The sequence below is a fragment of the Bemisia tabaci genome, chromosome 3 (assembly GCF_918797505.1).
Source record: "Bemisia tabaci chromosome 3, PGI_BMITA_v3".
In the NCBI taxonomy this organism is placed as follows: domain Eukaryota; kingdom Metazoa; phylum Arthropoda; class Insecta; order Hemiptera; family Aleyrodidae; genus Bemisia; species Bemisia tabaci.
Window position 1 is genome coordinate 7,657,278 of NC_092795.1, and position 23,629 is coordinate 7,680,906.

Below are 23,629 nucleotides of genomic sequence, written 5' to 3' on the forward strand. Positions count from 1 at the left end.
GAAATTCAACGCGAAAACTTCGAATATCATCAAACATCGGAGAACACGTCAGCGTTGTTCGTTGGTGATACGTCATCATCAAAGCCCGCGCGCGCGAAGTTCAAATATTTTCAAATTTTTTGGCGCGCTCCGAAAGTGCGCATGTTTATAAACGTTACTATTCAACAATGTGTTTTTTTGACTCTGCTTGAAATTAGATCATATTGACAAATCGCACATGAGACGGGTCTTATTCAATGTAATTTTGCTTCTCTAATATTCTTAAATACTAGTTTTCACCGTATATAGTAATAATTTCAAGAGATAACTCTTCAACGGTAGACTTAAAATTATTTTTCTTTAGGATGAAAGTGATCAATTACCCTTAAATTTTTTATTATTATTGTTTAGGGTTATCAATTATGGTATATTATGATGCAATTTTAAATAACTTAAAATTAGTCTGCATTGATGTATGACATTCTTAAATATACGGGCACGAAAAATAGTGCGATGATTGCGAGCAAGGTATTGACTAATCACAAAACTCCATTCCACCATCGCCTTCGTATTGTTTTGTTAATAGAAAAAAACAAACTTTCAATAATCGACCTGCTGGACCAGGACCCTAGTAGCAGAACCACATAAGGAAAAGATAAATATTATGTACGAAAGTTAATTTTTTTTTAATATAATGCATGCATACAAAAGTGTTAAAAGTGAACATTTTTATGTAACCATTATATAAAAAAATGTTATAATTTTCGTGAGCTTTTCGCGAACATACAAAAAATTCTTCTAATTCGCGAAAAGCTCACGAAAATGATGACCTATTTTTTTTACATAATCGTTACATAAAAATGTTCACTTTTAAAACTTTCGTATGCATGCGTTATATGAAAAAATAAAAAATGTGTGTTTAAAAAAAAATTACCTTATCTAGCTTTTATCATTTTTCATATATTACGGTAAGGTCTGAACTTTGATTTTTTTTATATAAGCGTTACACGTTTTTTATATAAAACGATCATTTAGATAACAGATATGTTTTTTTATTCTTTTTTTTTAGAAAAACAAAAATTTGTTCTACTACTAGGGGACCACTCTACGTCATCCACCCAACGGATCGGGCGGGAGATATGAAATGAAGTGGGTGACAGGATCTGCACAGTAACTGACCTCAGTGTTTAGTTCATGGCTTCCCATTATCTCTCTTCAAACCCGCAGATCTCTGCACTTGCACATGCACAGCTATCGAACTAATTCAGGGGGTCATTGCATCGGACTGATTTTGAGAGGTCAATCATGCAACACCTAATGCGTTGCTCCCTATCTTAAGTCTTGCCTCACCATGAGGTAAAAAACCATCGTGCCAGTTCGAAAATTATAGTATAAGTCCTTTCTGTATACCCAATTCATATTCCGAAGAGGTACACATTGATGGTCAAGGTACGAAATCACATATCGGCGGTGTAATTTAGGCAATCACATAACTCGGTTTCCGATGTCGCAGACTTCCTGTCATACTTCATTTTTTAAACGGCAAAGTACTAAACGGTAATTTTTTAAAAATGCAGTGATTTTTTTTCTCTGTACGAAGAGAAAGTCTACAAAAACTTCAAGGAATAATGTCAATTCGTTCTCCTTTGAAAAAAATAACATGGAGGCGGGGATTTTCATACACCGCAAACGAGATATGTGATTGCCGACTTACGCCGTTGATATTCTGTTTACACCGTTGCGGACATCCTGTCATTCTTTATTTTTTATTTTTTTTTTTTTTTTTGGAGGGGGGAGAGAACTCGTCAACGTAATTTCTTGATAACTTCTTTAATTTTTCTACTCTGGTATCAGAATGATCTGTATATACTTGAAAATATAAATTTGGCTTGTTTCTCTTTGAAAATTTAAAATAGGAGCATGCAGAAATTTTGAAATATCGCAATAGAGTCATGTATGTGGCTTCGCACTTGGTCATCGATATACAGATCAATGAATAATTGAGCTACATTTTGTGACAAGGAATCGATCTCTCTGGCATATCTTTAAAAGCTCCTGCACCGGAATAAAAGCATTGCTATATATAATATCCACCACCATGGGTGAAGTAGTAACTGCATTTTGCCAAAAATGGGACCTGCAATAATAGGGGTGAAAAAAGTAGCCATGGGATTTTTCCAAGAAAGCAAAAGAACGCTTCCCAAAATTTACCAAACAAGATTGCTAACGTTACCAACAATTTTCGGGAATCGCAAAAATGAGATTAATAACCTTGGCAATCCTTCTTCCCTTCTTTAAAAATTAAAAGAATTTTGCGCAACGTTTTTTTATGAAATATTAAAATAATGTTGAACGAACGATTGATAGTTAATTGATAATCATATCGTCACATGAGTCATATTGTTCAGTTACTTGAAAACAAAGTCAATTTGATGATTCAAAAGTTAAACACATATTCTTTATCAAGTCGATTTGTTCTCTCGTATGTGTGTGCAGTGATTGATCAGTATTAAAATGCCCAATGTCGAAGCCTTTTGAGATTCCACTGATTATTATATTGACCTTAAATATAATCAAAGCGGAACTTCGGCGCTCTCTCGCTTTGCGCTGCAGTAACCGCAAAAATTGGCATATTTATAAGTTGTGGCCCATGAACCGCCAGAGATGTACATCGATTACTTCGAGACTTGTCGTCCGGCCCGGATTTTGGTCGGTTTCCTGTAATCCTCCAACTCTCTCGGTACTGGGATTTTTATTCAACGAACGAAAAGTACCGAACCGCATTTCCTCCTTGATGCCGAGGGAAAAAGTATGGTAATAAATCGTAAGCTCCCTTTTTTATTTATTTTAAGAACATTTTTATATTCATTATAGCTCATTCTACAGATCTTTTCGGCCGAAATCCATGATTTTAGTGGGTATTGACAGTAAATAATTTCTAAATGAGGCCATATTCTTTACATAAATGGCATATAGACTGATAAAAAAAAAAAAAAAAAAAAAAAAAAAAAAAAAAAAAAAAAAAACAGTACATGATATTCCTCTGATTTTAGCAATAATATAAAAATCCTATTGGCTGCATACTGCGGTGTTAAGGAAAAACGCCGTATGAACATTCGAGAGTTGCCATATTTCCTTCAGTGAAATGTTTATTTTTTAGGAAAGTTAAGAATATTTTTCCTTTAAATTTTCAGAATCTTTAGTTAAATTGCAAACAAAATTATCTGAAAAATTGTGAGGAAAACATTCATAAGCTTATCAGGAATTTCGCGTTTTTTCAAAGGAAATTTGGCAACGCCTGAAGGTTTATACGGCGTTTATCCTTAGCTCAGCAGGATAGTTCCAGGCAAGAAACTTTCTTTGCATCCTGTTGAGTCTCATCAAATACTCGTGAATCATCTCGCAACCGCAGCCTCCAGATATATACGATCCTCGTGTGAATGATTGTCCTTTCATTCTTTTGCCGATGAAGTGTTGATATTTCATTACCTTTCGGCAATAAAAACCCTCCGATTGATTAAATCTCTTCATAGATTCACCTTTTTTGCATACATCGATAGGAAAAACGATCATTTTACGCACTACCATTAATGACTCCGACCGTGACCTTGGAGCACACACCATTTACGCACACTTCAACACATCAGCTATGATTACGGTCCGATGATCGTGATCAGTCGTCTGTTCAACCAGTAAGTCGCACAGTGGGGCAAGCCATTTGGAAAGATCGGAAATGAACTTTTTGACTAAAACTGCAATTTTTGGTGTTTATTATGAAACATATTAAAGTTTACGAGGTGTCTCTTAAAGACAAATTTACAAGAAAACCAATCGAGACAGTAAAATTCCAATTTTTCTATTGACGAAGTTTTTTTTTTTTTTATTAAAATAAAATGTACTACTGCCCCTCACGGAGCATTAATTACATAGATGTTAACTTAAGCTTAAAGCTAATCTTAAAACTAATATTATAAGATTTTGTTTTTAATTAAGACGAAAGTATGAACTTTTAAAATTCCCACATTATGTCAGACCTCTCAAATTAATTCGCTACACTGTATGGCAATATGCAGAGTGGTCAAACTAAACGTATATTCCTCTGTATCTCGTACGAACCATTCACTATCGGTAAGGATTTTCATAGATGTTGGCAACGCCTGCGATACAACTCGCCTCAGGTCGACAACTTATTAAGCCAGGTTACAGTACTTGTGCAACAGCAACGGGATGTTTTTCTCTATTTTTTATGTCCTGTTTTATTGACCTCTATTTGAAACATGACAGTAAACAATTGGAAAAAACAATGAATGAAAAATATTCCTTGAAGTACTATTCTGGGAAATATGACGAAAAGTTACCCCCCTACCTGAAGCCAACCATTAGTTGTTGTTGATGAAGTGCAGTGTAAATAATTTTTTTGAAAGAGTGCTGCGAATCATGATTTTTTTTCTTTCTTTCTTTAAAAAAAGGGAACAATTTTGAAGGAAGAATTTAACAACAATTTTGCTGACTCCATACCCAGTTGCCGAATTGCTTCTCGTATTTCATGGTTTTGACAAAAATGTGAAAAATATGATGTTTTGAGATTTTCTGTGCATTTTCCTCTTTTTATGAAAGCTATACATGTAGGTAAATCAAAATGGTACACACACACAGTCTACCGCTGAAACGATAAAATATTGGAGGTTTAATCAACGTTTGATTTAGATAGCCTAATTGGACTGCACATTAAGATTTGGAACTACAATTTCTGACGCAGTATAGAAACAACGTATGTACCACTAGTTTCCCTATCCATATGGGTACTTTTACGGATGAGATAGAAATTGTAGTTTCTAATTGGAAAAGGCGGTCCAATTTTGGTTTAATCCGTTAAATTATTCAATGCGAACCGACCAACCAACTGGATCCAATAGGATCCAATGATCTATTCTCGAGGATATACTGTAAAATTTGCCTACACATGATTAAAATATGGTTTTAAAGTCGCCCTTTTTCTGATTTTCTGTTTTCAATTGCCTTATTTTTTAATTGTCTCTTGTTACAATGTCCATCAGGTCTTCTCTCTGGAATGCTGTATGACCACCTATATGGGTTTTCCACTCAGTTTTCCCTCTGATTTCCCGAACTACAATGTTCTCATTCCAATAGCTTAGTCGCACATTAAAAGGAAAATCGCAATGAATTGTATCACAAAACAGTAAGTGCACCATAAAACGTCAACATGTTGAGAATTAGATTTATGCATAGAGAGACGTCCATCGAAGAACTGGCTGAAGACAAAACGGGGAAAAAGCGTTTAACGGGGCGTAGCATATCTCACGTGTCAAATGGCTAGGGGACTTGAACGCATGGACAGAAAATCAAGCTGGCGATTTTGCAATGGTCGCAGTTTTCCGGAGCATATATAAAGCTATTTGACCTGATTTCCTTTCTCTCCATTCGTCACGATTCAAGCTGTTAGCCTGCATTTAATTACTCACGTGTGACGTTTAGGTTGCTTTTCTGCCAATTTGTCGAGATTCACGTGTATGAATTTATTGCAGGGTTGGTTTCATTGCATCATTAGCGTCGACAGTGTAGTCAACCAACGCGAGAGGCGTTTTATTTAAATTACATCTTAACAGCATCAAGAGGGAATAGGTATCTAGGGATATAGGAAATAGCAAGGACTTGGAAAGAGAGATAGGAAAGGAATAAGGAAAAGGATCTTACGAAAAGTTGTATTGAGAGGAAGCGAAAGAAGAGCTGAAGTTTGGTTAAATTATAAAAGAAGAGAGCAGGAGATCAACAAAAGAAATTTCGGATCAGACAAACATAGCTCACCCTATTGCATCATAAAACTGGGACATGATAATGATCAACATTGGTAGGTTAAATAAACCCCTTACCCATGTACACATAATTAAATTAGAAACCATGCAATTCAATCAGTTTCTGATAATAGCAAACGTACTAATTTTAGAAGTTAAAACTAACTAATATTTTTCGTTCTTTTTCTTTTTTCATAGGATTTGCGTGCTTTATAACGAGAAGTTCCTTCTAATTTAATACATTCGTGCATAGTTACTTTTTACACCTCCAATTGTCAAATGTAAATGTGCGTTGTTAATGACCAGTTTGACTTTTGTCGATTTTCGATTGACACTTTTCTGAGCGGAAAATTTGGATTAACCAACTGTTATACAAAATACAATACTCAGTCTCACGTCTGTGAGTCATGCTGCTGGAATTTCAAAACAGGTTTCTTTCTTATATCCTGTGTGAAGTGTTGATGCGAAAATAGCCTGGTGCTTTAATTTTCGCCGGTTGATCATATTTTAATCCAAACAATGCCAATTACTCCACTTGACTTTTTAACCCATCTCGGAAGTTGGGGTAAACGAATCCAGTGAGAATGCAGCTATTTTGACGCAAAGGATCTAGTTTTGCGTAGTCGTCGAAATGAAGGCGAAAAACTTCCTTATTATAGTTCCAAGTAAGCAGTTAAGCGTAGTTTACCTTCATTTTTACACTTAACCGAAAATATAGTCACATTTTCGGATACTGACCTGCGCTGTGCACACTCTGGACTCTTTCGAGACTTCTACCAGTGCATTTTTGCATGATTAGCGATTGATGTAAATAATCGGAAAAGCCAAGTAACTGATTTTTACAATTTTTAATTTTTAGAGGGGCGCAAGCGTGTGTTACGGGTGCAATTAAAGAGAGAAGGGGGTCAAAAAATCCAATTTTCAGGGTTACTTGTTTGTACGTCACAGTCACTCCAGTTTCTGATGAATTTTTGTCGAAAATGTTCCGAAAGTCTCGTTTTTTACTAATTTTCATATTCAAACCTGAAAGTTTTTCCTCAACTTTAACATGCTTGCATTTAAGCCGACCAAGCTTCCCGAAAATTCGTCTCGACCGTATTATTTTTACATTGTTTTATGCGGGAGCGTGAGGGGACCGAAGAAAATTTCGAAAGAGGTAGATTTTCGTCTTAACCGCAGTTCGATTTAACGAGCTTTAACTGTTATGAACGGCCCTCAAACTCCATAAATTATCAGTTGATGAATCGACAATCGTATGATTCTAGAAAGTTCTACGGATCAACCTTCAAGGAATAGAGTGATGTCACTTTTGCGCTCTCACCGAAAGAGCGCTATCATTTGCGTACGTTGCGTTCATCATTTTGAGTGAGTTCATTCCTTATGCGAATATTGATAGTAGAAAATGAGAGTGAGCAGCTCATCAGAGGAGTTAAATCCGGAACCAGTTGCTTTGATAAGCCTCACTCATTCATCTCTCTCTCGTCGCCCTATGCGGAAAGTTCCCGGACTCACGTCAAAATTTACGCGGGAAATACGGTTTTGCGTGTGGGATACAGAATTTTTGGTGCATGAAATTATTCACCGAATAACCATCTTCTTCCTCTCTTCAGATTTCCGAGTCTTACGCACGTGTGGTATTGTGCGAACAATGCAATGTTACCGGTGGCAACACTATTTTTCCTCAATTTAAATGTATGTAAAAAATCGATTCCTGGTAAGGCAGCTTGCCTCGCCTGAAATCGATATTTTTTGTGGGTTAAAATGAAGAAACAACAGTATCGCCAACCTGAAAAATTGTACAAATGCGTACCTCGCTCGCGGTGTTTCAAAATCATCGATACCATTAAATTATACCCAAGCCGGATCAAATTGACCCGAGGCTTGCTAAAAACATGCCCCTCCCCTGTCCCCCAGGATTTAAGGACGGGGTATACGAGCCTTAGACATAGGTACACAAATACATCGTAAAAAAAGAATCAGACATCACAATGAAAACAGAAGGAAACAAGCAGGAAGCTCCAACGCATTCCGTCGGAAAGCGGCTCTGGCGACGGTAGGTAGTTGTTACGCGTTTACGGTTTCCTTGGTAACCTTTGTTTGCTATCAGCTGATGTCAAGTAGTATGACTAGGAAGCTCCAACCACGGCATTCTTCGAAAAAAGCGCGAAAACTTATAGATTTGAATTTTCAAATTTTAAACGTAAAGTACATTTTTTCCAGTGCGAGATTAAAGCACAGACCCGTTTTGAATTATTGACAGTATCACCATGATTCCAAAAATACACTACACAACATAGCATTCGCTCACAGGAAAAAGATATCAATTAAAATAAAATCAGTCCCCCCTAAACAGCAGAAAATGGCGCCGATTCCCATCAACCAACACGCGGTCTCTCCAATGTAACATGGTCCGTTGATACTCCCCAGCTGGGACCGTCCGGAATAGCAGCTCTAGTGCAAGCACCAGAGCCGCTAAAAAATCGAGTGTCAGGGAATTCATTTTGACATCTAGGTATACCTAGAAATCCCAAGCCGTATTAAATTGGCCAAACTGTCAGTTCTAGGGGAGTTGAGGGGCCGGTACATACGAGCTTTAAAATTACGTCCACAATACATCCAGTAAGAAGAGTCAGGCGTCAAGTTGGAAACAAAAAATCCAGTGTCAAATCAGTTGAAGATAGGAGAAACTTGATCGGGCCTCGATTTTAACTTTTCTGCTGACTTTGAGAGACATCTCACTGGGAGCATGCAGTGGAGCATTTGCAAGTTCACGCCTCGCGCCATAGCCCCTTCAATTTTGCAGATGCAACACAGACATCCATCAAGCACGAATAGTTGTATCTACGCGCCGCGCCGTCTAGACGCGTGTCTTTTCCCTTGTTCTTGATGTGTTGGTTCCGCTCCGATCAAACCGGACAACCGGCAACTTAACCGACTTAAGTAACTTAAACTTTTTGTTTGAGTTTGTGGCAATTTTTCAGATAGGTGAAATGTTGCCTTCCACTAGATTTTGCCAGAAATGTACTTTTCGGTACCAAGTCTACAATTTTTATTTTTCATTTTTATTGCCCCCCAAAGCCATTTGAAGGTCACGTTGTTCGGGCAAGTATTTTTTACATTTTTCCTGTAGCACTTTTGCATTCGGCATTGACAGTTTCCGAGCTTAGTTTTGTATAATTGCACCTTTAAAATCTCACTAAAATCTCTTTAACTTCCTTTAATCTTTTTAAAACTCCCATCATGGAGCTCTTTTTCATGCATCATGCATCATAAAGATATTCTGTAGCAATATTTTTGCATTTTCTGTTGATCATGTAAAAATTCCGTGACTTTTGTTTTTACACGTGCAAATGACCCGAGCTTGTGTCCCATGCGCACAATTGCTCGTGCGTGCGACAAATTTCAATTCTGCATCCAACTGGCGCAGGGGTTATTTGACTTCCTTAGATTACCAAGAAAACGGCAGCATTACGCAACGACTGGACATTCTTTCAACATCAAATTTGATATTTTCAAGTTGGTTTTATTCTTTTTTTTTAAAAAAAAAAAAAAAATTATTTGTAATTCACACTTATATGGAAAGTGATATTGACAAACTTCTGGTTTTAAAAATACTCATGAAAAACTCGAGGATGACACCATTACTCCTTTCACTTAATCTCGATGTTGAGAGATATCTGCTTACAGTTGTAACATGCGCATTCAAGTAAATCTTTCAGTTGTAATATGCAAGTCACGCTAAGATCAAATAGACCCATTGATGCAAAAGAAGTCTATACGGAATGATAGCTCTGTGTTCGTAGATATGTGTATGTTACGCATAAATGAGTTGAAACAATGCATAAAAGTAACTGCCAATGCAAATTGTCTGATATCTCCTTTGCTCTAATGGATCCACCAGACCTGATTTACATTAACTCTGAAGTTAAAAGTGAAAAACTCTGATCGATACAACTTTTTCCTATATTTCAGTACAATTATCCATACGCCTCGATTGTCGTTTATTTTGACTCTGCGTATTTTTAGGAAAAGTATAAGTTCACATCAGGGGATGAACCACTGCATCCAGCACATACATCATTATAATGCAATAAAAGAGTACTTTTATTCAGAGAGGACGAACATGGCATTTGATGGAGACCATATAGGCATAGAATCCAATGATGCAGCCTCAATATCCTGAAGTTGCTTTATGAAAATTTCGGAAAGTAATGTGAGTAATGAATTCTAACCAGTGTTCACATCATTTTTCAAGGCTTGCATAAACAAACCATGATTCAAATAGGAATAATATAAAATATTCGATAATAAGAATAAGTCCTTTGAAATTATACATTCCTCCTTTGGGCCTTACTTTATTCGCAGATGCATAAGTCGTCGTTTTCCGGACTCAGGAGCGTAACTGCGTACCAAATTTGTAAAATTGAATAAAATAATTCAGTTTTTCACAACAATGCATTTGCACAGTTTTTTCCCAAAATTTTTCTGGTTTTTGTATGAGGCCAGAAGCAAAATCAGTGAAATTTTCAGTTAGAATTGCCCAAGATTCTCCTTATAAAAATGTAATTTGTATAGAATGCAATTAGGATAGAAATTTAGTAGCATTGAAATATGGTTAGGTACGTCCTTTCGTGAGAGAAATGACGAAATGAGGCCCTAATGTATTTTTGCACTGTCACACATGCCCATATTACACTCTTCGAATCCAGGAACTATAATACGTATGGTTCAGACTATACCGTTAGAAAAATCGTAAATAGCATGAAATATTTCTGTAAAATATTTACAATGATAAAGGCTCAATTCTCACCATTAAACGAATTTAGTTCGATTTAAAATGAGTATTTAACTAAATTGGATGACCTTAACTGGCAAATGGAACTCTCGACTGCAAAGAGAAGATGTCTTTATTCAGTTTTTCTCAGTAATAAGGCTCCCGAGGAGGAAACACATAAAAAGCTCGGATCCCTGCAGTTATTCGTTTAACAACGTGATGAAGGCTTTTGGGCTAATAAATTCGTGGCAAGGGGCCAAAACACCTATTTTTTATCATAAAATCTTATTCCTCCTCTGCGCTATCGACAGTTGTGCGTTCGTTTTCTTCACGGCGGTTGTGCGAGACATTTTTGCAGCTTCACCATAAACCACTCGAATTTTATTTGGTTAGTATTTTACAAATTGTTGAGCTCGAAATGTCATCCGTTTTTGTTACACCGGCATTATATAAAATGTGATGAAGTTAGACAAGAGGGCCCTTGAGGTAGGAACTCAAAATTGTGTCATTTTGAAAAAAAAACTTATTTGAGGTGACAAAAATATGAGTTGTCAGTTTTTGATGCGGAACGCTATCTAATACTCTCAGAATTATTGGTCGAATTGCAAGCAATAATTTGATTCGTCGTTCCCCACTATAGAACGTAACTACAATTCGATGGTGCCAAATTTCTCCTCGCAAATCAAATTTTTATCAGAAAAATTTTGAGCATTGCTAACTGAAAATTCCACTAAATTTTTTTCTGATCTCATGCAGAAATCAGAAAAAATTGGAACGAAAATTGCTTAAGGTACATTCATGTAAAAAATTGAATTGAGTCAATTTTGTAACCATGAAATGGAGTTACGTTCCTTCACTGAAAAAATGAAATTGCGCTAAAAAAAAAAAGTAACTGCAATGTTTCAATATAGATTTTACAACAAAGAAATGCTACTTTAACCACTCCCGCGGTTAAATTAGCTTACAATAGTGATTAAATTAGCATTTTTTAGTTGTGAAATCTACGTTTAAATATTGCAGTCACTTTTTTTAAGCAATTGAATTGTTGAATCAGCAATTTCATTTTTTCCGTCTTCGTCCAAAGTACAACGATTTGCGTGATAAAGATTTTCTAGTTTTGTGAAGATACATCTCGCAGTCCAGCAACAACACTGGTAAACTTTATTTGTGTTTTTCTAAAATTCTCGATTTATTGCTCTCCAACTTGTGAATAATCTCAAAGAGTCAATGTTTAAAATTTTTGGATGTTCTTTGCACCTATGGTGATCCAGGATCAATCCGTAGAAGTTGTGTACAATTATCTTATTTACTCCTCACCTCAGGGGTTCTTTTTTATTTGATTTCATCACAAATGGACCGCGTTCAGCAGAAAGGAACCAAGCTACATCAGCTATTGCCAAATCTAATAATTTTTTACTAAAGAACTTTTGTGCGGATTCCTTCGAGAGTTTTTAGGACTTTGCCTCGTACTATGCAGAGAATTCATCGAAACTTTCCCCAAAATCCGCACCACCGTTTTCATGTAAATATTTAAATTGCCCAATTAAATTTGACAATAGTTGATGTGGCTTGGTTCCTTTCTGTTTAACGTGGTCCAAATGTAATATCACCATCAAATATGTAATAACCAATTGGACTACATTTTTCAATTTGGAACTATAAATTCTGGCCCGGTTTAAAAACAACGTATGTGCCATTAGTTTCCCTATGCACATAAATGTTTTTTCAGGTGAGCCAGAATTTATAGTTCCAAATTGCAAAATGCAGTCCAATTGTGAGCATACTCCTGGGTTCATACCTACCTGTGGAAAGTAAACTTTCCACTAAATTACATCGTATTCTGGAATAGAGGTTGTGGCTAGTGTATACGACACACTGTAAGAAACAGCTCCTCTTTCGAAAGATGAAATTTTATGAAAGGGTGGATGCACCAAATTGATAAGTCTTTGTTGTCACGGGACAGAAATTAAATCAACGATAAGTTTATGTTAGGTAATGCTGTAATTGGGTTTTTTGACGAAAACTTCATCTGTCAGAGCTGAGTTGTCAGAAAAAAGGAAGACTTCGCGCAAAATTTTTTTTCACAGCGCCTTCATTTTGCGATGTAGGCATAAAAAGACCCCACTTGTAATAGTCTCCTTTTCCAGCAAATGCGCATCGTCTATATTTTTTCCGTTGCAGCAACTTATATCGAGAATAAACTATAGCTTCATTTCATGCTCCCTATATTTCATTTCATGGCTTTTCAACGCTTTTTACTTATTAGTTTATGAGATATTAAACAATTAAACTTACTTTCTGGACAACTCTCGTACATTCTGTACCGACTTTTCGTGGGAGGCAATGCATGCATTAACAAAAAAAAAAAAAAAAAAAAAAAAAAAACAAAGCAAAATTTTTTAAAAAAAAACAGATAGATGCGAGAGAAACAAAGACTCGTCCTTTGTCAATCGGCAGGAGTGATGGTTTTGTGGCAAACATCTCGACTTTTGATGGATCGGAGCCCAGAGTTGCCACATCTGCCAAAACGCTAAAACTAAAGTAAAATCCAGTAGGAAAATGAAGTTCACCATTCACTATTTGGCAATCTCCGAACAATAGTCACCAGTCCACCGGTGATTGAATTGGCACCCAACCGCAGAGTGCCACTTATGAAAAACGGATTATTCCGTCTCATCAATGGTGATTTATGGTGAACGATGTTTAATTCAGTTCAGGCAGACTCTTCCGGAAGACGGCGAAGTCGTACCTCCTCGAGTCGCGGCGTCGCATTTCCATAGGGCACAGAGACCCGCGCTCGAAAAGGTGTCATCCATCGAATTTCTTGCCCGTCGCGTATGATAATTCTGCCCGACTCCCAAGTTACGAACGACCCGTTGTTTATCGGTAGTCTCTGCCCCGTTTTGGCACGGTCGGACGCTTTGGTTTCCTTGGGCTCGCGGAGAAGGAAACCAGCGCAATTTGCTTTTGATAGTAATTGTTATTGAACTTGGCGCTGAAAAGACAGAATCGTCTCATGAATTGGGCATCTTGGTTCATGTTTATCAAGGAAATGAGGCGAAAATTTGCCAATATTTATGAATATGAAACGTGGAATTTCTTATGATAACCTGAACTGAACTGGGAAAAGTAATGAGCCAGGCTCCACCGTGCTAAAGAAAAACGTCTCATGAACCTCTAGGCGTTGCTAGATTTCCTTTGATACAACACGAATTCCCTGGTAAACATATGAATATTTTTTCTCCAATTTATTAGATACTTTTATTCGCAATTTCATCTAATGTTCCTGAAATTTTCAAGTAGATATATTCATAACTTGCCTCAAAAATAAACATAATATAGAGGGAAATTTGGCAACTTTCGAATGTTCATACGGCGTTCTTCCATAGCGCACGGCAAAGCTGCTTGGAGAGAATTTAGCCAAACACGGTGAGAAAAAAAACTCCCGTCAAAAGGAAGACTGCCGTGATAGCGAAGAGAGCCGAAGTCACAAATTTTCTAAATCGAGTTTCCTCCTAACTTTCGTCTAATCTCTTTTGGATGAAATTAGTGAACTAGCTAGAAGAGCAAAATTCGTCTTCTCCGTATAAAAATGAGAGAGACGAGAGAGCCGTGAGTCCGCAAAAAACGACGTAGTTTCAGGCAAAATAGCCGTAAGGAGCATTTCTCCTCCGAAGAGCCTATGAAACATTGCTCCTAAGTGAAATGCCACCCTTTTCTGCCGATTTCTAACCAGAAAATTTGTTTGTTGTTTGTCCGAAACGCAACCGCGGAAGCATGCAGAAGATATACCTGGCACTTTCGGCTGTCTCACTTGACACTATAGCTTAACATGAAAATAATAATACCGCTTTTATATAATTGAGTGAAATCGGTAGATTTTTAATATCTAAAATAATAATACCGCTTTTATATAATTGAGTGAAATCGGTAGATTTTTAATATCCAAACGATTTCTAAGATTCTTTTCGAGATGATAGTGGAAATTTGACGAACGACGAAGGCCTCTTTCAATAAAAACCGCTCAGACGGGCTAGTGAGCCCACCTTCTCAAAATTTCATTTTTGCATTTTCGGCTCTCTTCGCTATCACAGCAGAGGAGACTTTCATTTTGATCTCGATATTTCTCGTATTAATCCCCTTATAAAAATAATACATGACAGATATCTATCATGAGTATTCATGAGTACATATTCGGTCCATAACCGCAGCCAGCAATTCAGAAAAAAACTATGAATTTCTTGAAAATTGAATGTGGAGGCCACACCATAGACAAGGGACACTTTTAGGGGGAAAAAAATTTAGAAGAAATTCTTTCTTCCGAGTTGCAGTGATCGCGATACGTTGCGATTTGATCGGAGAATTATCGCGATTTTATCGACGTCGAATTATTGCAATATTATCGGATAAAAAATTACGAATAATTGAGATGAAACTCCGATTTTATCGAGAGCGATTTTGGAGAGCTAAAATTGCGATAAGATTGAGGATAATCGATCAGATGTTGATGATCTTAGCGATTTTATCGTCAAAAAATCGTCAAAAATAGCAACTTTATTTCAAGGTATCGCAATTTTTCCGTTAAAAATGCTTCCAGGGATTTGATTCAAGAAACACTCTCCTGAAATCTGGCGGTGATCTCGGGACACCCTGTATTTTCCTCAAATCATATCGGCAACGCTGTTCATTCGTTCATTTTTAATGACGGCGATTCCGCTGCCATCTGCCATCTGCGCCACTTCAGAAGAACACCGGGGAAAACCGAAATCCGTGCTGGGATGGGCTGAAACGCAATTTGAGCCCCCGTGGCCCCCCTCCCTATGCTTGGCCTGCAAATGAGGATAGTATCGACCAAAGGCAGAACAAAGGGCTTGACAAATGAGACGGAGTTAAACAGAAAGGAACCAAGCCACATCGGGAACTGAAACGCGGACTAAAAGAGTTTCATAAGTTTGGCTGCAAAGTTACCAGGTGTAATAAGATTATCGATATCAACTTACTTTTGCATAACTTACTCCAACAAAAACTTTGAATTTTTGGTGATATATAGTAGAGCAGTGGTTGAGTTTAAAACCACTCATAACTCAATTTTTTCCAAGATGTGGGTTGGTTCCTTTCTGCTTAACTCAGTCCAAATGAGAGGGAGGGTCACTTGAGCTGCTAGACGGAACTGAAATTTGCGGACTAAAATGATTTTATAAGTTAAGCTGAAAGTTACCAGGGTGTATTAATTGTAAGATTATCGATATCAATTCGTATTTTTTTTACTTACTTTTTACTTTTTTTACTCACTTTTAACTTACTTTTTACTTACTTTACTTACTTTTTTATTAGACTAAAGAACGTAACTACACTTTAACGTTACAAAATCTCTGCTCAAAAATTTTGTTTCTACCAGGAAACTACCTACAGCGCGGCGTTTTAAACTAAAAATTCCAGTTTATTTCTCTTCTCCTGAAACGCAAAAATCACAAAAATTTTGGAATACATCTGTAAAAAATTGCATTATTTCGAACAACTTTGCAACCTTGGAATGAAGTAACGTACCGTAGTCTAGGAAACGGCAATATTTTAAGCTGAAAAATTTCTTGCTGATTGATGACTTCACAAAGCTTATTGTACTTAGTATTTTCTGAGAATTTAGGTCAATGATCCTGTGAGATCTGCTATTGCAAGATGCCGTAACGTTTATACAGTGTATTGCATCGATGAATGCCGTTATAAAAACTGTATGAGCCCTTTTCAGAGGATTTCTTTTAATTTTCCTCTCTCTCATTTTATTTAATTTGATATTTATCTTTATTTTTCTTCTGTTTCATCATCCTCAATTTATCCTTGCCCTGGTAAAAATTGGCGATAAGAGCTGCGTTTCAAAGTACCATAGGAATTCTTATAGCCGGCTAAAGTAGGCTACAGAAAATCATATAGCTGGCTGTAGAATGCGGAGAAAATCATACGGCCGGGCTATACGAAGCGATAAAAAATTATGCAGCCGGGCTATAGTTCCTATCGCCGGGCTTTACACTTCATCGCCTGGCTGTTGCTTTTTCGCCATCGATTATAAAAGGCTATAAGAAATTGTGTAGAAATTCGTGTGCTTTGGAAATCATGAAGTTTGATACGGAACCACCTTAATATTTACAAAACAAACATTATATTTTCCTTTAATACATATTTTTTTCATCAATTAAAATGAGGATAATCCATACAGGACGTGCAAACATTTCAAAATCATTAGTTGAATAACGCTGATTCCGCCAGATTAAATATTAGAGCATAACACAAAGCGGAGCGGCGACGCACGGGCGCCTACAAACCTAACAGGGATACTTCACGCGTTGCGCAATGCGTGAAGTATCCCTGTTAGGTTTGTAGGCGCCAATGCGTGTTTCGCGCTGGCTGCCCGCCTGCCACGGCGCTTGAAGTAACTATTTCACACCAGAGGTATTGCACAGTATCATACGAAACTGAAGGCGCTCTAATATATTAGTAATGGCAGGCATCCATCAAAATTAGAGCTTTCCTCGCAAAATAAATGAAGATACTACGGCCCAAAAAGAGAGCAGTATTCCAAAAACTCACTAAGTCCTAGCATCCGTCATTAGTAACGTTCAGCATACACTTTATCGCCTGGCCATTGCTTAGTCGCCATCGGCTATATAAGGCTATAAGAAATTGTGTAGCCGGCTACAGAGGCTATTGGAAATCTTACAGCCGGCTGTAGGTCTATGGTATTTTGGAACACACATTCTACTGCCAATTTTTACCAGGGTGTGTTTCAAACGTGTTTTACTTTTTCGCCTTCGTTCATTTCTTCACAAATTAAAGAATGAAGGGAAAAACTGGAGTTTAGCAATGATTTTCCTTTTTTGTGCGGAGGGAGCAAGGAGACGTGACGTATATTTTAAATTGAGTGCATAGGCCGGAACCAAATCGGGGGCGTACGCCCTCCTCCCCTCCCCGTTCGTCTGAAAAAATGAGGAAAGAAAAGAGAAGGGGGAAAAGTAGGAACGGAGGAAATCAGAAGGAAAAATGCTAATATATGGCAATTATACGTGACAAAATTGACTCAAAATGCATTTTAGACGCTTCATAAAAACAATTTTGGGGGAGACCCTCAGACCCCCCTTACACTCCCTTGTTCGAGATGTCTGGCTCCACTTTTGATTAAGTGTAGAACTACGTTACGAGTGCGTTACAAGAGGGTTAAAAAATCCAATATTTAGCGTCAAGTCTTCTATAAATGGCCTCTCACAAAACTACCCTGAGAATATGGATTGCATTTAGCAAAAAAGAACCACCACGATTGCAGTTTTGTAAAAATGTTAGTTCTTCATAATTATCTAAAAAATCTTCCAGAATAGCAAATGGCATTCGCTTCCACCAAAAAATTATTCCTCTTAGAGGGACAAAATCGTGTGAATTTTAATACTGTACATATATCGAGCATATTTAAAAGGAAAAAAGAAGTTGGACGATTTTGAAAACACTGTAATCGCGCCGGTTCCTTTTCGCCAAATGCGATCCATATAATCTAAGGAGCTTATTCAAAAGCAAAAGGTTGGCATCACCGGTCATAGTAAAATTGAAGATGAGCCCAGCGCTGCCAAGCCGAATGTGATCCGAATCCACCGGTCAATAAGCCCGCCGAATTCGAGGCTTATCAGAGTTGGTAACCTTGCGCCCCGGTGGTTGGCAGCCTTGCAGCGAGGCTTAAAAAGTCCGCGCGGCGGCACGCTTAAACACTACTCTCGGGAACTTGGTTAGGCACCGGTCGCTGGACCCTGTGTTTTACCCTTTCGCACGGTAACGCGGATTCACTCGCAACTAGTTTCGAATAGGCTTCAGCTTTGTCTCAACGCGGATCAACCTAGTTTTTGTTCACTTCTAGCTAGTTTGAATTTTCAGCGTGATAAGCTTGTTTTTCTTTGCTAGATTCTCGAGCCTCTGTGGACCGGTTGAACTAAAGTGCAGTTTAGTGCAGCTTTAAGAAACATAATGGCAGCCAAGTACAGTTTCAGCGTTTTGGCCCTTCTGGCGGTGCAAGTGTGTGTGGCGCTGTCTGCGGATTGTCCATCTTTCAGTACGTAGTTTTTTTTTTCTAATAAAAAAAAAATAATTCTTCTTCATTTTAGCTTACGTCTCTGATGATCTAATGATGAGGGTTTAAAAAAGCGTGAATTCGACAAATTTGAAAACATATTAGATGAAAATTACCATTAGAAGAATATTAAACCAAGAGTATACTTGTTTGAGAATATATCGATTTCTTCCTTTTGTAAAGATGTAAACTATGTTCTATTCTCAAGCATCAATTATCGCAGGTTTCCCAACTGTTCATTCTATCGATCTGAAGTTTTCTATCGATCTGAAGTTATACTTCAAATTAATTAAAAAAAATTCAAACTTCAAATGTGTTTTTTTTTTCTAAAATTATGACAAATTCACATGATTTCGTGATTCTTGAAATACAGTATACCTTTCAAAAAGAAAACATTTCCCCCCAAGAGTGGTTAAATCTTGAGAATGTTGAATCAGCGAGAAAAAAGGGAGGGTAGACAAACTCATAATTGATCACAGAGGTCAATCATCCGCTTTGCCGTCATTGACCTTAACTACCAACCACCTCCTCCTACCTGGCGTTTTATCGTGCTTCTTTGTAGTTCTCAGTATCTTTTTAGTAAGAATCTTTTCCACCAATTATTTACCTTTAATCATGCACATTCTTCAATTTTTTATGCATTTTTAGAAAACACATTTTACCCAGTTTTTGACCTCGTATATCAATGAATCTACTCGTATATTGATGATTTTTTTAGAGAAGGGTTAGGGGGAGGATGTCTTTGACCCTGACCAAGTAACGGCGGGGCCTCAATAAGACGTCTTGTATAACTTGTGCCCTTAAATATATTATACTTTACTTGAATTTCATCAGGAACCACCGTACCCTGATTCGATAAAGGATGATGTATTTTTATTGAGATGTTTACTGAACGAAAGGTTTGATGATCTAGGTACAAAATAAAACAGGTGCTATCAAGGGATCGAAAAATTAAAATTTGTTTTCATTAACCGAATCATTATGTGCATTTAAAAGTAAGAAGTAAGCTGCAAAGGCATATCAAATCATTTTATGTATCCATTAAAATATTGCCGTAATGCTATAGCGAGAACTATGATGAGTAGAAATGCAAAAACGGGTACATAAGGCTCTGCTAGCTGAATTGCTGATTTTCTTAAATTTGAACTCTCTGGAAACCCTTATTTTACCTAAATTTCACCTATATCGTGACATCAAAGATATGATATAAACCGGTCCCTGCATTTCTACTCCAGCGTTAAAGTCACTATAGAAACCAACGCTAAGACTTGTCTACGTGACATCAAAGATATGATATAAGCCGGTCCCTACATTTCTACTCCAGCGTTAAAGTCACTATAGGAACCAACGATAAGACTCGTCATCGTTCTCGCTTGCTCTAGCACACTTTTAATGGACAGATAATGTAATTTGTTATGTCTTTACAGCCTACTCTATTATTTTAAAGGCACTCAATGAAAGATGAAATTTGCTTCACTACGATTTGTTTCCTCTTATATCTGGAAGAATCGTGGCGTTTTGTCTGATGAAAAACCACGTGATTTTTCTTTTCAATCGAATGAATGATTAAATTGATTCATCGTTTTATTTCTGTGTAACATTCACATCGATGAATGTATGTAACGCACGTACAGACGCTCGTAACACTAATGTGCACATAAATTAAACGATAGATATGGATGGTCTTCGCTAAGTGTGTAGATAGGAATAGAGCAAGGAGCCCACTTTTAGTTGGTGAATCTGCGAGGAAGACTCGAAGTTGATTATAACGTCTGGATGCAACTATTCGAACCTCATGTATGTCCATTTTGAAAATGAAAATAATTGAAGATGCTGTGGGTTTTTTAATTCTAACGTATGGATGCAACTATTCGTGTTCTCTGAATGTCCGTGTTGCATACCAAAAAAATGAAGGCACCCTGAGTGTTTCGTCTTTAAACAATGAAAGCGTCACTCGTCGTTACAAGCCGATAATTCCGAGTTGTTCATCTAATTCCAAAATTTGAAAAATCCCCGCCAAATTCGTACATGTTTCAAAAATGAAGATTCTACGGATAGTTTCCTTAATAATTCGCCCGAAGCTTACTTTGGCATTCAAATCTTTCAAAAGTAAGGTAAAAACAGGGAAACCCCTATTTCATGGAAGATTATACTCTCAATGCAGAAAATGTTTTTCGTTAATGCAGAGCATTAAAGTTCGTTGTCGAGGTAACTGAATTTTTGATAATACGATCAAAACCTCAGTTCAGGTTACCAAAGTGTTTAGTAACCATAATGGAGCTTGTCTAATTCAACGAAATTTCTGATCAGCGGAACCGCAGTTTGGAGTCCATGACCGGAAACTTTCATTGCTTGCATCGAAGACTTAAATTTCCCATCCGCCCAGGAGTTCGGTCCTTTAAATGGAGGTTTTCCCCCTTATACCGTCTAAACGCTGTACACGTTAAAAAATCCCCTTTCTCTTTGCTCAAAAATAGACTAGACTAAAGCACCCATTTGAAATTTATTGAATCTAAATAACTTCAATGCCTCTCTAAAAGATTAGGATTTACAGATTTATTTAGGGTGCATGTAATAATACGGAGGCAGATATTCGGCACGATAAAAAAATAATATAGCACATATATATTATATATATATATTATTATATACTTTTATTAGCAAGAATATCTTAATATTTAATTTGAAAAATAGAATGAAATTGTGAATCAACCACTGTACTAATTGCGAGGGGCGTTGGTTCATTTGAAAGGTGTTGTTCTCAATGCTTCGGGAAAACTATAAATTATTTTCTGGGGTTCGTCCCCGATTTTTAAATCCCTAAAAACTCATAAATTGGATGAGGGGAAGTGGGGGTTTTTTGTTTTTTGTTTTTCGGAAAAGTTTTGTTGCTACGCATCTTACTTTACTGTTTGCTGTCTTTTTATCAGCTGTTTTCGTTCAACAATCATCATTAAGTGAGGTTACTTCCAACACTCAACTGCCATCAACTTACATTTTTCTTTTCCCGCGTTTTTTTTTTACGGTTTTTCATGATTGGTTCCATCTTTTATTATCTTTTTCCTATTGCCAATTTTTCCTCATTAAGGCAATAACCTCCAAGTTTTTTTTCTCATTTCCGATCAGAACTTTTCACGCTGTTTCTTTTCAATGTGTATAAATATGTTTATTATTAATTTCCATTTTCATTTCATCTTTTTTCTTCTGATTTATTTTTTTTAATTTAAAAATTGAACTTTTCAGTTATGATTTTGTTAAAATAATAATAATTTTTACTAATTTTAATTTTAAAAACAGTTGTTATGAGTGAAATTTTGAATGACCGAGGCGGTCGTCCTCCAAAACGTGGTCGCGTTTTCCACAATTCTTCCCATGTTCGTTTAGTGAAGCAAGAACTTAACTCTGTTATTAGTATAGAAAATCAAAGTTTCATTTCTTCATTTCGGAAGTATAAAATTGATGATCAGAACTTTGATGAAAATTTTGTTACCAAATTTTCAGTCGGTTCAATGAATATAATTTGTCATCATTGTGATGCTCGCCATTTTCAGGGTGAAATGTCCAATGGTCATTTTAATAACTGCTGCCAAAATGGCTTAATTTCTTTACCGAGTATTCGGACAAATACCGATTTGAAATCATTATTTTTATATTCTCCAAATTTCATAAAGCATATCAGAAATTATAATAGTGCTGTTGCTTTTGCCTCTTTCTCTGCAAATCGAATTGATATTCCGGGTGATGTACCTTATTGCTTTAAAGTTCAAGGATCCATATATAGGTAAGTTTATTTAATATTTACCGTTACGTAACGTACTTTTTTCAGTTTCTCAGTCCGTCCCTCCCTCCTTCCCACCTTTTAACGCATCCGGAATGCAGCTGCATTCCGGATACTGCATTTAAATCTTTCCTCTTCTGTTAGTTACTATTTGGACTTTGTCTATTCCGTTTTGTTTTTAAACATTTTAAAAATAAACAGTTCAGAGAAAATAATAAGACTTATAGTTCTGTTTAATAGTGTTGTTATTATTTTATTACTCATCTCTAAATTTTATTTTTAGAATTATTTTTTAAATTTTATTTTATTTTTTATTTTAGTTTAAAGTTTACTAAATAAAATTACAATTTTTGAAAACATTTGTTATATTTATTCTCTCAAAAAAATAATTAGACCTGATTCAAAAACAAAACAGAAAATTAAATGAATATAAATAAAAAAAAAAAACATGTGAAAGTGAAAAGTGTACAGGAAAAATAAGGGGCTGCAAAGCAGCCCCATAAGCCCCTAGTATAATTTATTTCTTTTACCAATTGATCACCAAGCCTCGCAAATAATCCGCTTATTTTGTCGCTCCGATGACGAGCAAGTGCATCTTTATTTTCACGTGAGCTCTTTTGTTCGTATAAACCCATGTTTTTTGTGGCTCACTTGGAAATAGGGATACGGATTAACATCATAAGAGCGACGATTGGTTGACCGAATTCTCTCAAGAGTTACTGTCGTACAAGCTGATGATATAGGTCATCTCTGACGCTACGGAAAAATGTCGGATGAACCTTTAGGCGTTGCCAAATTTTCTCAGATAAAATTCAAATTTCCCAGTGAATTTATGAATATTTTCTTTCCAATTCTTCAAAGAATTTTTTTCGCAATTTTACCTAAAGTTCCTGCAAATTTCAAGGAAAAACATTCGTAACTTCCCTCAAGAATGATCATTTTACCGGAGGAAATTTGGCAACTCGCGAATGTTCGAACGACGTTTTTCCGTAGCACGGCAGATCTGTACGGCAGATCCGTAGCAGCAGCGCGTGCTTTATCGATTGATCTGCCACTTAAACCTGTGTAAAAGGATCGATAAACAGATTAATCTAAATATCGATTATTTACCACAGCTTCATATGGGGAAGTATCGATATTCGATCATTCACACCTCGCCACTGGCTACAGAGAAACCACGCGGA

The 23,629-nt window shown here is 36.6% G+C and overlaps 1 protein-coding gene across 1 annotated transcript in view; it reads left to right on the plus strand.

The window, feature by feature from the left end:
- The first annotated feature begins 10,859 nt into the window (after nt 1–10,859).
- Nucleotides 10,860–23,629, plus strand: part of LOC109030825 (uncharacterized) — a 42,086-nt gene continuing 29,316 nt past the window's right edge. The window contains exons 1-2 of the mRNA XM_019042002.2: nt 10,860–10,954; nt 18,502–18,649. Of these exons, the coding sequence (XP_018897547.2) occupies nt 18,565–18,649 (85 nt within the window). The 5' untranslated portion in view covers nt 10,860–10,954; nt 18,502–18,564. The remainder of the gene's footprint in view (nt 10,955–18,501; nt 18,650–23,629) is intronic.